The sequence below is a fragment of the Saccoglossus kowalevskii genome, chromosome 7, assembly GCF_978046115.1.
Source record: "Saccoglossus kowalevskii chromosome 7, keSacKowa6.1, whole genome shotgun sequence".
In the NCBI taxonomy this organism is placed as follows: domain Eukaryota; kingdom Metazoa; phylum Hemichordata; class Enteropneusta; family Harrimaniidae; genus Saccoglossus; species Saccoglossus kowalevskii.
The window spans coordinates 34890822-34905614 of NC_140647.1; the positions used below are offsets into that span (position 1 = coordinate 34890822).

A 14793-nucleotide genomic window follows, 5' to 3' on the forward strand; every position below is an offset into this window, starting at 1 on the left:
ATTGATTAAATATTGCCGTTTTCATATTTTAGGCATTTTTGCCCAAAAAGTAGCTTCATGTAGAATAAGATTATAATATGAAAATATGAGTAACCGTTATAATACTCAAAAACGACCTTAAAAATGCTTGAAGTCATTATGACCATAAAACATTCACTAGAGTCTATGTTAATAATATTTTTATTGCATCTTTTGCATTTTATTTTTTCTATCATTTAATAGCACCGTAATATTTATATAATGTGGCAAGATTGAATCAATACATGTCCGAATCTGATAATTTTATTTCATTAATTTGCGCCTTTTTATTTTCAAATTATTCTCTGTCTTATATTTAGTGACCTCTGTTTAGTAGGATATAATTTTGTGTCTGCCAATATCCCGGGTCTGATCACTGCTTCTGGCGCCTGGAATTGTTTATAGGGCGCCACCACCGACGACACTTGATAATTTACTTACTCCATGTACTAGTACCAATGGTAATCAGTGGAGAGGCGTACGTCACTGCACTAGACCATGTTTGGATTTCCGAATCTAGAATTATTCTATAAATTTAATCAGTGAAAATCATGAAAATATGCAAATTAAAATCGGCTTGTTTTCAAGATTGTAATTTTGTTCAGAACCGTGTTCGAGGGTAATCGAGAACGAGGCCATTTGATAATTTCCGCCATCTTTGTTGTACTGTCAGCATAGTTCATTTTTTGCATTGACGTGGATTGAGTGAGTTGCAGCTTTGTGTCGCTTGCCAGGAGGCTTTTAATCAAGATGTCGGCTAGTATAGCCGTTCCGAACAAGAGGAAAGAGATCTATAAATACGAGGCACCATGGACGCTTTACAGTATGAATTGGAGCGTTCGTCCAGACAAAAGGTTTCGTCTGGCCGTGGGGAGTTTCGTCGAAGAGTACAATAACAAGGTAAAGCCTGTTCTGTTGACATATTTTTTGGTAGCAGCGTGCTTTCCGCGATGCTCAACTGCGATCCATTCCTATATTTTCTCTGGGTGGTTGACGGTTGTTTGAATATATGTTTTGCGTTCAAAGTATATCGATGTTTTGGTACCGGTTACAGATACATGTATATCAGCTGATCGCACTTAGGCCAGGCTGGTTCTCGGTCCATGCCTTTCTCGCGGGACAATCAGTAAGGTCAACCGTGTTTTGACATGCTTCTCCCTATGACCATGACAGTGTCCAATCATAAATGTAAATCGCCGTGTTTCTCTATTTCATTTTCTATTTCATGCGTGTAGTGTGTCTGTCAAATATAATTTTGCAAGTTACAGTTGCGGATTTGGCATCGAGTCATGTCATATAATTTGTATGTAAAAATGAATGGGCTTCTTGTAGACGTTCGCTGAGCTTGAAGGTCGGTGCATGTATATTAATGCAACTTGGCGTCATGCTCTTCATGTGAAATAATTTGTCTTTCGGAAGTGATTAGCTTCAAAATTTCACACATATACACACTGTCACCTCCATATTGTTCTGACTCCAAAACAGCAACATTGCCAGCTAAGTTGCTGACTGGTTTTCAATTCACTCTCATGATCGTTAATTACAACTTGTTAGTTCATACCATTTGTATGAAAGAGTGCCATTTGGCTAAATACGTGCATTTACGACTGCTATGACACTGGCACACCAGCGACTGTGTCCTGACATTTCAGACTATAAGTCAGTACATATATTTTGTTTGGATAACTTTGCCATTCATTATATAGCATTTTTTACGATTGAATGAAATAAATCTTCTATTTATATTCAACATGTCCAAGTTCCCACTATTAGTTTGTCATCTCCTGTTGAGGTTGGTTTGACCCAATTTGTTCTAAGATCTCCAGGTGTGCATAGCAAACCAGTCAGAAACTTGCCTGGCTATGTTGACGTTTTTTTGTGTTTGAAACAATAAGGTGATTACAGTAGAAATGTGATTTCAACACAATAATTTTTTGACTACTCATTGCAGTTTTAAATACAAACTCTTGTTTTCTCCAATATCTAAACCACCATCATAACATTCTTGAAGACAAAATTTCGTATTAAAATCACAGATACTGCATGACATAGAACCACAGAAATTGTCACTGCCAATTTCGTGAATATCCTTGACGTACGGAAATTTGTTGGCTCGTTGACAAATAAGACTAGGATCTTGGGCTCTCTCCTTATTCCGAGGTGAAGGGTGGGAATATTAGTTAATATTTACTGAGTATAGTAAATAAATAATAAAAAAATCAGTATAGTTCATTATGTAATTATTATTTCGTAGGCTCAAACGCTGAATCAGGTTACTTTTTGAATACAAAGCTTTATATTAAATGCTCAATTTAGTCTTAGATTTTCCGGCCAAATAAATTTTAAACATAAAATCAATGAAAGGTACATTTAAGGTCTTTGCACATCCAGATAGATTCAGTGGTTATCCACAACAAATGTGAACATTCACAAAGCAATAAAACATCTAATAGTATCATCCCAGACTGAATCAGTTAGCAGTAGAACTGAATTATTCTGTTCAACAACAAGCCATGCACTCTCACTATCCATCCACCCACAATGATCTATCCTTTCATCTAGGTTTAGCCCCAGGACGGGTTTTGATTTCAAAGAAATATAGTGATTCGTTTCCTTTGGTTCTGTTTTAATTGTCAATAACAAGAAATATAATCCTACAAGTTGTCGCTGATCGTAATATCCTAGATGGATGGTCTGTGTAATGTAACCATTAGCCACTACACCATGTGTTTGTGATATCAGTGATAGAAGATTGACTTCCTGCATTGTGTACTCATCCTTTTGATATATATTTTAATATATTTTGTAATGTTTGTACAGTCCTAAATAAATAAGATATGTTGATATATGTGAGTAAGCAAAAAAAGAACTAGAAATATGTTTTATAGCTTTATATTATAATCATAAAGGCCCAGCAATTGTTGCGGAAACTGGTAATGTGGCTACACTGCCAAAATAATGATTACTCACATGTAGGAAAAGGTTTCACTTTCCTATGTATGAAATATGACTTTAAATTTCTTTGTTTACCGAGGATAATGCTTGCAGGGGTTGCTTAAGGAATAATAAAAATTAAAAAAATGACTTGGCATTTTTAGAGATTATGTAAAATACTATGATCTTGTTGTTCATCACTTTCTTGTTGCAATATTGTAAAGCTGCAAATTAGTGACATGACACATATTATGTAGTATACGTAACTTGTTTACAAAATTGTGAGTTGTAAAATAATCCTCAAATGCGTACTAGTATTTGCATTTATAACAATTTATAATTCATTGTTACATGTATGCGTGACACTTTGCTTTATAACGTCTTACTTCACCAGGTTTCAACACTGTGTCAGGTCATAATAACTGACAATTATTGAATGTATTCCATTTCTATTAATGTGTCTCCATCATGACAAATAATGTTTTTTTCGCGAGCATGTCTTTTTAGCGAATTTAGCGAGAGAACTGATTCGCTAATAAAAGATGACGCTAATGACTTTATTATAAATTCGAAGTGGCTGCCAAACAACATCTTTTTTTCTCCACACACAATACAAAAAAACATACTGTCATGATAAAAAATAAACGTATTCATTGTGGTCATTATTTCAATGAAAATAAATAAATGAAGTGATACTGATATATTATTACGGAAATTGGTAGTACTTTGTAATTTTTGAGTCCCAATATAAAAGGTCAATGTTCTGAATGTAACGCAGCAGCGATAGCCGATTTTTCAAATCCCTGTTGAACGAGTTTTTTATCATTGCGAACAGAATCAAATTACACTTGACAGTTTTTCTTTGTTTTTACAGAGGTGATAACTGCGCATTTGTTTTGGCACGCGACAGACAAGTCTGTCAGGCGAGTGAATTTTAGCTGAACTGAGCTTTTTTGTATGTACCACAAGAGTTGTTAAATATACATGCACTGATCTAGAGAGGACACTTTACATAATACCGTAAAAACTCGATTAATTCGCAGTAGTAAAAATAATTATTTTTTCAAGTGCACGTATTAATAGCTTAAAAACGGAAATTATTGGTTTTTGGTGCGCGAATTAAAAGAGTACTTTTTGATCGATTCATGGCGTATAGTCGGGCAGAGAACACGCACTGCGCCAAGGACCACGCACCATGTTACACTTGAAATGAAACAGTGAAATGGCAAAGGTCACTCTGTACACAAACAAACAATGAACACGTGGCTACAAAGTATCCGTCTGGCTGCACTGCCTTTTTTATTTTTCTAGACATCGCCCGAGCGATGTTATGGCAGATATTACGAAGCCCATCTTGTCTGGAAAAATAACCCTGCGTTGATAAAAATGGTCTCAGAAAGTGTTTAGAAAAAATGTTTCGCGTTGACCAAATATAATCATGCAAAGTATATATTCAAAGTGTTTTAATACATTGGTGAGAGGTCGCATCACTAAGAAGGAAAAGCAAGCCAAACTCGAAACGGGGTGCATCATGGACATGACACAACACACACACTGCGACAACTGAGTGATCAGCGACATCATTTTGGAACACAATTGAACTTAAAGTACTTTTTTGCGAAACTTGTTGTGCAATGTGTGTTGACCGAAGTTTGACCCCAAGTCACGCACTGAACTGGTGCGTTACCTTAGCAACCATTTTTCTTTCGTGCCCCGCGCGTCAAACTAGTAAAATTGTTATTATATCCGAAGGTACTGTAATTACGCAACTTGTATGCAACTCTGTACTGGCTTGAATATATCAACTTGAACGTCGTTTACTTAGTGCACTGCTTTTCTAATTACGCAAATTTGTTTACAATATTGTACCGGCTCTGTACTCTGTTATGTATTGCTTTCATGATAATTAGTTTTTTTTAACTATTGTTATGGCACTGACCCGGGGTATTGGGTCTGTGAATATTTCAATATCACCGACTTGATAATGCGTTGCATTCATAATAATTACGCAAACATAAACATACCATACGTCAAATTAAATTTTACTATAATAAACTCTGGGCAGCGGACTTCGATCGCGTTATTTTTCACGTACATTTCGACTGAACTCTAATAACCACGCGTTTGAATTACGTGCGGCACTGGGATAATGAAAATGTAACACGAGGTCAATCGCCCGACCAATCAAAAATGTCAATTTACGCACCATAGGGCGGTTCACTTAAATGACGTAATAGAATAATGGCGGGCACATGGTCGATGCAACCCTGTGGACCAGCCACAAAAAAGCCCTGTACTAAGCTTTCCATCACGGAAATTCGTAATCGATGTGCTGACCGATGGATATTTATCGACTAAGTAATAATCCTGCCCAACATCTGTAGTGTCGTGGGGGAATGATTTTTTTTCACGTCAAATCTTTACCGAACCTAAACTGCTTGCTAACTGAAAGGCTGTGATGACGGAGATCATCTGCGAATGCGGCGACACCAAGTTCTGATAACATAAAATTATGTGTATTTTTAATGTCTTCATGCAATATATTCTGAGTTATCCACTTTATTCTGGCCCGCGAATTAATAGGATACAATTTTTAATGTTTTTGAACGCCGCGAATTAAAAGGATACATTTAAAAATTAGCGTTCGAAAATAAAATGGGTGCGCGAACTAATAGAGACCGCAAATTAAACGAGTTTTTACGGTACACTAGTTTGTCTTTTTATTTTCTCGTTCTGTGTATGATCCAAATAACACCTTTTTTGGACTACATGTGATTAAATTACCAGTGTAAACATGTACACATTTATTTTAGAAAGAGAAGTAAGTACATGTATATTCATTCAACCTAAAGTAATCTAGCGTCGTTTTATCTAAACTAATACTGGATATAATGAGGCGATAGTTGTAAACGCAGTGACTAAATTCCTTTTAATGAAAAAGATGCCATTTGAAATCTGGCTTCATTTACAGCATTATGGATATAATCAATCATTTCAACGCAAATGTCTTGTAATTTACATGCAAATTGATCAGTAAGCATTATGTAAAATATTCCCCATCAGAATGATTGTTTGTATCAATATACAACTTCTTTTGAGTTTACAAATTAATACCGTGTTTTTTATAACATTTTCATATGCAAATCATAAATTGGCAATGCGGTGTGCAATAGAAAATTACTTTTTTAATGGAGTGAAAAACGACAATTAATTAGCCTCTGTGTGAATCAGTTTGTGTGCAATTATGCTACAATTATTATAAACTGGTTGTCTAATAACTTGGCTTCTGCTCTTTATTTGCCTTTATTGCTTGTTTGCAAGCTTTTTAAAGCTGTCACTTAGTAAGTGCGAGTGTTGCATACAACACAGTGATTTGAATTAATGTACAAAGCACACACCGCAAAATGGTTTGTTGATAGTGGTGACCTCGCTCTGTGCACAGGTTTCATATGATGTCCTACTCTAAAGTACTTTATTGTAGCAGGAATTAATTTTCACTGAAAGGACTTTTTGGGTTGTCTTGTATGGAGTTAATTTTCCCTGGTTCTTGACGAGAATGTATAATACAAGAAGAAAGGTGGATTTTATTTTCACCGATTCAACCTTTTTAGCGAGGGTATCCTGTAAATCAGAACTTCAAAGCCCTGTATTGATGTTCATCAAACAGAAAGTATTATGTTTATCTTTTTTTTTACTTGTTTAGTGAGAATATCTTTTTTCATGATGGTGACTACTAACTAAGTATGCACTCAAAAATATACCTTGTATTTTTAGCTCTGCTGTCGACTTTATCAAGCAGAACTTATCATATCATTGTCTGTCATCGTTCGTGTCAACTTTTTGCGACTCTTATTGCTTTGATGCTATACATATAGTATCTCAGGTTGACCTCCCCGAGATTTGTTCATTTTGTGATATCTTCAATTCTCTAGTTTTGATGATTATTTTTGTAATTTTTGGTAAAAGTGATATTTTCTACCTTTTATTGCTTTGATTCTATACATATAGGTACCTCAGGTAGTAGACCTCTCCCAGATTTTCATTTTCCATGGATATCTTCAGTTGTTTAATGGAAATGTGCATTGTTAACAGCGGAACTATCTCAGCCGAGAGGCTTCTTGTTTAAAACATCTCACAATAGGGACAATAGATCATTTGACCTAAATCTATGCATAATAATTCTTTAATTTGCATAATAACTTATTTGGTTCAATAGGGTAATCCCCGGACATGATTAGTTTAATTTTGAAAAACATGCATATTGATTATCTAATTACTATTAGCCCATTTCTGATGTATCAAAAAATCACATTTAAGTTGAATTTGTCACAGAAGTGCTCTGGAGACTGAAAAAACCACAGATGTAGAATCAAATGTATTTTTTGTAAGTATTATAAATTCTGATAATGTGAATCACATTGTTTTCATATTGTGCATCTCAAATAGCAGACAAATATTCTTGTTTGCAAGGCTAATCTTAAAGCGAGAGTGTCGTCACCTGCACACACGCGCAGGAGTTGAGTCCCAAGTGACAATAACAACACATGCTAAAAATGCAAAGGTTCATGGGTAGACCCTTGTTTGTAAACAATAACACGCTATGGCCATCTGAGGCATGCGCAGGTGACGACTCTCCCACTTTAAATTTTGAGTTAACTTTAATATGTCTGCAATACTCTCAGCGCACAGAATTTCTTTTTCTAAGCTTTCCTTGATTTAAAAAATGAAAAATTATGTGCATTTTGTTGAAAAATACTGTAAAAAGGATGGAAAAATTATGCCATTAAAGGGTTAATATATATCCAGATCATTTCTTGCTTATTGATTTGTTTGTACTTTCTTATCCGGGTTTGGTGAATAATAATTGCTTTAACCCTTCGAGCACAGCCATTATTCTCTCCATAATATTGCTTATTTTTATCTATTTTGCTTAAAAAAATTGTGTGATTTAAGCCAATTGAACATAATTTCCTGTTGGAAACAGATCTGTATCCAAATTTAAAATACGTTTTTTTTTTTGTTGAAGGCAAAAGTGGACCTCTGTATGTAAGGAGGTTGTCATGTAAACCACTCAATCAATGTTGTGCTGATATATCAGCTTGTGGGTATAGAAGTATGTTTTACAGCTCATTAATTCCACACACCTCCAATAAATTCAACTCTGGAAGCCAAAATCGTCCTTTATCACCTTCCCAAAATAAAAACCTGCATATTTGTGTTTTTTTCAATTTTTCCTCGAAAATTTTGATTGAGTCATGTTTGTAGCCAATACGAAATTATGTCTATCGTGAGAAATGAAAGAAAATACACAAAAAAGGCAAAATTTTAGCAGGAAAATTATGATGTTGAAAAGGATATTAAATATTTTAATAACAATTTGTATGTGACTTTTGATTGTTCCTACATCCCCTATTGAATTACTCACTGTCAGTGCACTTTAATAATTGCCATGTTTATATAAAATGTCTGCTTTTTTAGCATTTGATTTAAAGTTGTGGGAAATCAATAGGCTGCACAGCAGAGACTGAGAAAATTGATGCAAAGTGATCGGTAATTGGCTTTTCACCAGGGTGTTAATTGCTTTTAATCTGTCTGCAGAATAGGTTTATTTATACATTCACATTACCCATGTTTTTGACTGTTGTGAAATTATGGGATATTTTATTTATTTGTAATATAAGATGCTGTTGTATTAACCCATTGACCCTCACACAAAATAAATCTGCATAATTTTGTCCATTTTTTTTTTAAATTTGATCAAAACATCCAAAAAAAATGTCCATTTGGTCAAAAATTAATGATATTGAAGAGAAATGAATAAAAATGTGCAAAATATTACACCAATATTTGGTGGAAAGAAATATGTCACTCAATGTACATATACATGTGCGTTATAAAGCGTTGTGTATTTATAGGAGTGAGCCATGTTACATGTATGAATGAAAAAGTGGACACATTGCATTTTCAAACATAAAAAGAAAATGTTTGAATACCTACCGTAAAAACTCGATTAATTCGCGGTAGTAAAAATAATTATTTTTTCAAGTGCACGAATTAATAGCATAAAAACGGAAATTATTGGTTTTTGGTGCGCGAATTAAGAGTACTTTTAGATCGATTAAAAAAGGAGCTGTTTTCATAAATTTATTAGTGGTTTGTTCTGTTTTCCAATGAACACGATTACAGGACGTTTTTTTAGTGCCTCTGAGACTCGTGGCTAGCGACATTCATGGCGTATAGTCGGGCAGAGAACACGCACTGCGCCAAGGACCACGCACCATGTTACACTTGAAATGAAACAGTGAAATGGCAAAGCTCACTCTTTACATAAACAAACAATGAACACGTGGCTACAAAGTAGCTGTCTGGCTCTGCACTGCCTTTTTTTTATTTTTCTAGGCATCGCCCGGGCGATGTTATGGCAGATATTACGAAGCCCATCTTGTCTGGAAAAATAACCCTGTGCTGATAAAAATGATCTCAGAAAATGTTTAGAAAAAATAATGTTTCGCATTGACCAAATATAATCATGCAAAGTATAAATTCAAAGTGTTTCAATACATTGGTGAGAGGTCGCATTTTATGTGAACAAGAACATGCACTAAGAAGGAAAAGCAAGCCAAAGTCAAAACAGGATGCATCATGGACATGACACAACACATGCTGCGACAACTGAATGGTCAGCAACATCATTTTGGGATGCAATTGAACTTCAAATACTTTGCGAAACTTGCTGCGCGGCGATGCTGACATCAAGTGTGTGTTGACCGAAGTTTGACCCCAAGCCAGGCACTGAACTGGCGCGTTACCTTAGCAACCTTTTTCTTTCATGCCCCGCGCGTCAATCTAGTATAATTGTTATTATATCCGAAGGTACTGTAATTACGCAACTTGTATGCAACTCTGTACTGGCTTTGAATATATCAACGTCGTTTACTTAGTTCACTGCTTTTCTAATTACACAAATTTGTTTACAATATTGTACCGGCTCTGAATATTTCAACTTCGTAATGTATTGCTTTCATGATAATTTTTTTAACCACGCGTTTGAATTACGTGCGGCATTGGGCAATGACCTCCAGAGTTCATGCACTGATATTATAATTCGGGCCACCCAGCTTAATGCAAATCAATATAGTTACTTGTCATTTGTTCAAAAAATCTTTCAACTCTCACAAATACCATGGACGCGAAGAGTTAACTGGGGGTTAAATGAAAAAGAACGTCTTTCTTGGACAACAAATACGTCAGTACAAGATTATGTGTGCAAGGTTAGATTTATACATGTAGAACGTACATGACCGCTTAACTCTGTGTTTTTTACCGAATCCGGTATAATGAAAATGTGACACGAGGTCAATCGCCCGACCGATCAAAAACGTCCATTTACGCACCATAGGGCGGTTCACTTAAATGACATAATAGAATAATGGTGGACACTTGGTCGATGCAACCCAGTGGACTAGCGACAAAAAAGCCCTGTACTAAGCTTTCCATCACGGAAATTCGTAATCGATGTGCTGACCATTGGATTTTTATCGACTAAGTAATAATCTTGCCCAACATCTGTTGTGTCGTGGGGGAATGATTTTTTTCAGGTCAAATCTTTACCGAACCTAAACTGTTTGCTAACTGAAAGGCTGTGATGACAGAGATCATCCGCGATTGCGACTACACCAAGTATTAATAGAGTTTTTACGGTATGTACATTGTAATTATAGTACCTGTACTTCATGTGTTTTTTATGTTGCTTCTCTGGATGTACACGATATAGTGTCTTCTCGCTTTGATTGGTTTTTATTCTTTAAAAGAAAAAAGTACTTTAAAATCAAGCTATGAAAGAAGAATTGTCTGTGAATTGTATTTTTTGATCTTGTCTATGATCATTATTAATTTTTCATTGCTTAGTTTTTAATAATTTTTTTAAAAAATATAGGTAAAAATATGTAGGATTTTATATTGTGAAAGGTGCGTGAATTTGACTTTTAAATTCAGAGGGCATTAGCATATTATCTGAGAAATATGAAAGTTGAATGGTGACGACATAGTATGAATACACGTAAACATGGCGATAATATTGCTTGATGTTGTAACTAGATACAGCTGTAGATGGAGTCCTAGTAAGCATCATGGCCCAGGTGTCTTCCTACATGTATTGAGATCAGCGTTCCATCTTTTAATGAGGACAAAACTCATGAGGGCAAAGCTTGTCATCGGATTTCACGATTGCTGTTAGCGATCTTCAGATTTGCTTCAACCGATAAGCATAATCATTTTTGTAAGCTCAAATAGGGTAGCCATCATGTTTATTGCATTATTATGCAAAAGTGATAGTGTGCAGAAATCAGGGATGGTTCAGTTCGTTCCAAAAGTACAACTTGGTGTTACTACTGTACGTCCTTCATGTATATTCCCAGTCCATTTTTCTCATTTTTTTACTAAACACTAGTACATTGTCTGGTTCTATTATCTGACGACTTTGTTTTTTATTTCAACATAATGTTGGTCATGTAGTAAAGTTTTAAAAGTATTTAATCTTGTACAATTGTGGTATTATCAACACATATATATATTTATGCTGATTTTAGTATATGCAGTATGTACTATGACCCCATTCACCCTAAAAAAGATTGATGCTTACTGTGTGTCAGTTATAATGATTGACTAGAACAGAAAACGAAAAGTTCAGTGGTTATAATTCATTTGTATTGTACTTTGAGAATATATCAAATATAACGAATAATAATGAAGAATTATTAACCAAGCTCAAATTAAAACTAACAATGTTATTAAAGTCTAGCATGGTTGTACTCCCATCATGCACTACTTATGTGCAGACCAAACTTCCTGTCGAAAGACAAAAATGAAACGCCTAACATGATTAGATATTAGTGTACAGTCACCTATACAGATACAAATAAATAAAAACCATCACAGCCTTGAGTTCACTCTTCAGGTCAGGTTATTTACACATGTATAATATGGTTATTATTGATAAATATCTTGATACATTTACATATATTCGTATGTCAAGTCCCACATTTGTTTTGACCCCTTTTAGTCAAGTCAATTACTAAGGACCTGGTTTAACACTGAATTTATTAATCACTATTTACAGTTGGGAATTCCATATATAAGTTCAGCTCTGATAAAAGCTCACATAAACAAACAATTGAATTTCTTGTTTACATGCCCCAATAACAGAGCCAAAAAGTGTATAATAATAATTATAATAATAATGAATTTATTGCATCCTTAAATGTTAGTAATAAAGTACAAAACAAAAAATAGTAATTCTAAAGTAAAATGTCAGTTATTGTTATTTCTGATTTCAAATATTTTGCAAAGACGCCATTTTCTCCTTAAATGGCTTATTTTTTGACACTGTATTCTGCAGTGCTGATATTTGTCTCTTGGATTCCTTTAACATGCTTGCAGTTTTCTGTTTTCACCTATTTTGTCTTCAGATTTTAAATTATCACGCTACTGCAGGTACTGTACCTTAGTTAGGTTTCCTATCTCGGATACTGCCCTGCAGTCAAATCATCGTAAAAGCCTTTGGACTCTGTTAATCTCTGTGGGAGGTGGTGGCTTTAAATTATACCAAATACTTTCTTCTTTGTACCATATTGCTTTTATCTTGTCTGCATCATTCCATAAATGGACAATTTTTGTCATATTTCCTCTAGAAAATTGTAGTGAGACGTTCAATTTTGATTGTATTTGCACATTAATTCACTTTTGGAGTCACTGTTTTTACTCAGCATGTGGTCCAGTGAACAATGTATCGGTAGTATATATTAACTATTTATTTATTAGCATTTAAATACTATTCATAATTGTATTATGGAGAAAAAAAAAAACTAATTTTAAGTGATTGTTTATCGGGGTTATATAAATTTTGTAATCCTTTGTACTCCAAAGTCTGTTGCTTGTTGTGACATCTATCTGTTGCTTGTTTATCAAAATAAACCAATGAATATTTTCCATATTTTTATTCTCGACCAATTTTGATCAAGATCTGAAGCCAATGGGAAATGTGTACAATGTAGTTCAAAATCAACAAACTATAAAGAAATGCATAAAATGTGCAAAAAATCATAGCATTCAAAAAAAGGTTGTGAACAAGTTTACAAAATTTGTTCTGAACTTGTAATTCTTAAAACTTTATTCTAGGCTTGTGCTACTGAACGAACCTTGTGTGGAAACTAGTTATTTCATTTTTTTCGCTCTCAGTTTATGTCTCTGAAATAGAAAAAACAAATCAAATTTTGTTTTTTGGGGCTAATGTAAGTTTGAAATCAAAGATTGGTGACCCCTAATATTTATTTAAGAGGTGTGTTGTATCATCTTTCACAAAATGAATGATTGAATGACAAATAAAAATTACAATATTTCTTTTTCAATAAAGTTGATCCCATGCAATGGGAAATTGTTAAAACAATGACAAATTTGCAGAATGTTAGACGAAACCTTTTTGGAGAAAAAAAATTATGTTTTTTAAATAGTACACGGTTGTCAGATTTTGTGTGATTAAAGTATTTTACATGTATTTTCAAACATTACATAGGATTGGTATCAAACAGGATTATGCAACATAATGCCTAGTGCCTTTAATAGTAATTAATGGTTGAAAAATAACATTTCAAATTTCAGTAATGTCCATTTTTTGTTTCCTACAATACAGTACATTTTGGGAAAATGTACTTTTCTTTCATACCATCATATTTTATATTCTTGCTGTCAGACTATTATTAGATCCAGGGTTGCTTGCCAGCATCCTTATCAAATAAAAGACCATTATAATTAATGCTTGCTCTGAGTCACAGTGGTTTCATAAGATGTGCACTGATTTATTCGTTGAAAAAGTAAATTTTAATATATTAGGGAGACTGTAGAACCATCTCATATGGCTTCGTTTTGTGTCACTCGCTGCAAGTACTTGAAATTAATGGATCCCAGCTTGTGTTGCTATATTGTTTGATCAGTTCTATATATTTTTTTTACCGTGGAAACAAATTTTAATCAATAAGTAGATAAACCCAGATGAAAATAATAAATATCAAAATGAAAGACCTATTGATGTTTTTTAAATTCAATCAGATTGTTTTGTTTTTTTCTGGGTATTATTATGTGAACACTAATAGCATTGGGATTATTACAGTTTTATCATTAGGACATTATGTTTTGATAATATTAATTTTAATATTAAATCTGCAGTTTCCATGATGCGTTGTTTTTCTTGGGAAGGAGGGGGGGTTGTCTGATAAAGGGAATGAAGATGGGAGTTGGTTGCATGTATGAAGAGACTAATTAAACTGACTTAGTACATTGACTCAAAACATTCATACTTGTCTTCTTCAAGCCTACCTATTTCTTGAGAAGTGTAGGTCCTGTTTTGACAGGAACCCAAGAATTTGGATGGTCATCAGGTAACATCAATACCTCAAAGGTGTTGCAATCTGGATTCAAAACAGATTATGTTCTCAAGTGATTGAGCGAACTCAGCTTTTGATCCGCCCAACTGTATAAACACACAAGAGATAATCTCCTGTTAATTGATAAGAGGAGCTAATGAGATGCTGACTTGTAAACTTTGTATATGCATTTACCTCCATGGTATATGTAATGTCTTTTTGTACATTAGGTGGTTAGTTAATCAGATTTAGAAAGTAAGGTCAGGCCAGGTTTTGTGTGAATAAAAAAAAAAGAATTCCAATGATCTGATGTAATCCTGAGTTGGGAGATGAATAACTAAACATTTGCATTATAATTTCCTCTATTGTACCATAGTTATGATATTGAACTTTTGTTTTTTTTTCAAAAAAAATTGTAGAATAG

General features: G+C 34.1%; 1 protein-coding gene across 1 annotated transcript in view; it reads left to right on the forward strand.

Moving 5' to 3' along the window:
* Positions 1 to 668: 668 nt before the first annotated feature.
* Positions 669 to 14793, forward strand: part of LOC100376849 (DDB1- and CUL4-associated factor 7) — a 40618-nt gene continuing 26493 nt past the window's right edge. The window contains exon 1 of the mRNA XM_002742356.3: positions 669 to 918. Coding sequence (XP_002742402.1) covers positions 769 to 918 — 150 coding nt within the window. The 5' untranslated portion in view covers positions 669 to 768. The remainder of the gene's footprint in view (positions 919 to 14793) is intronic.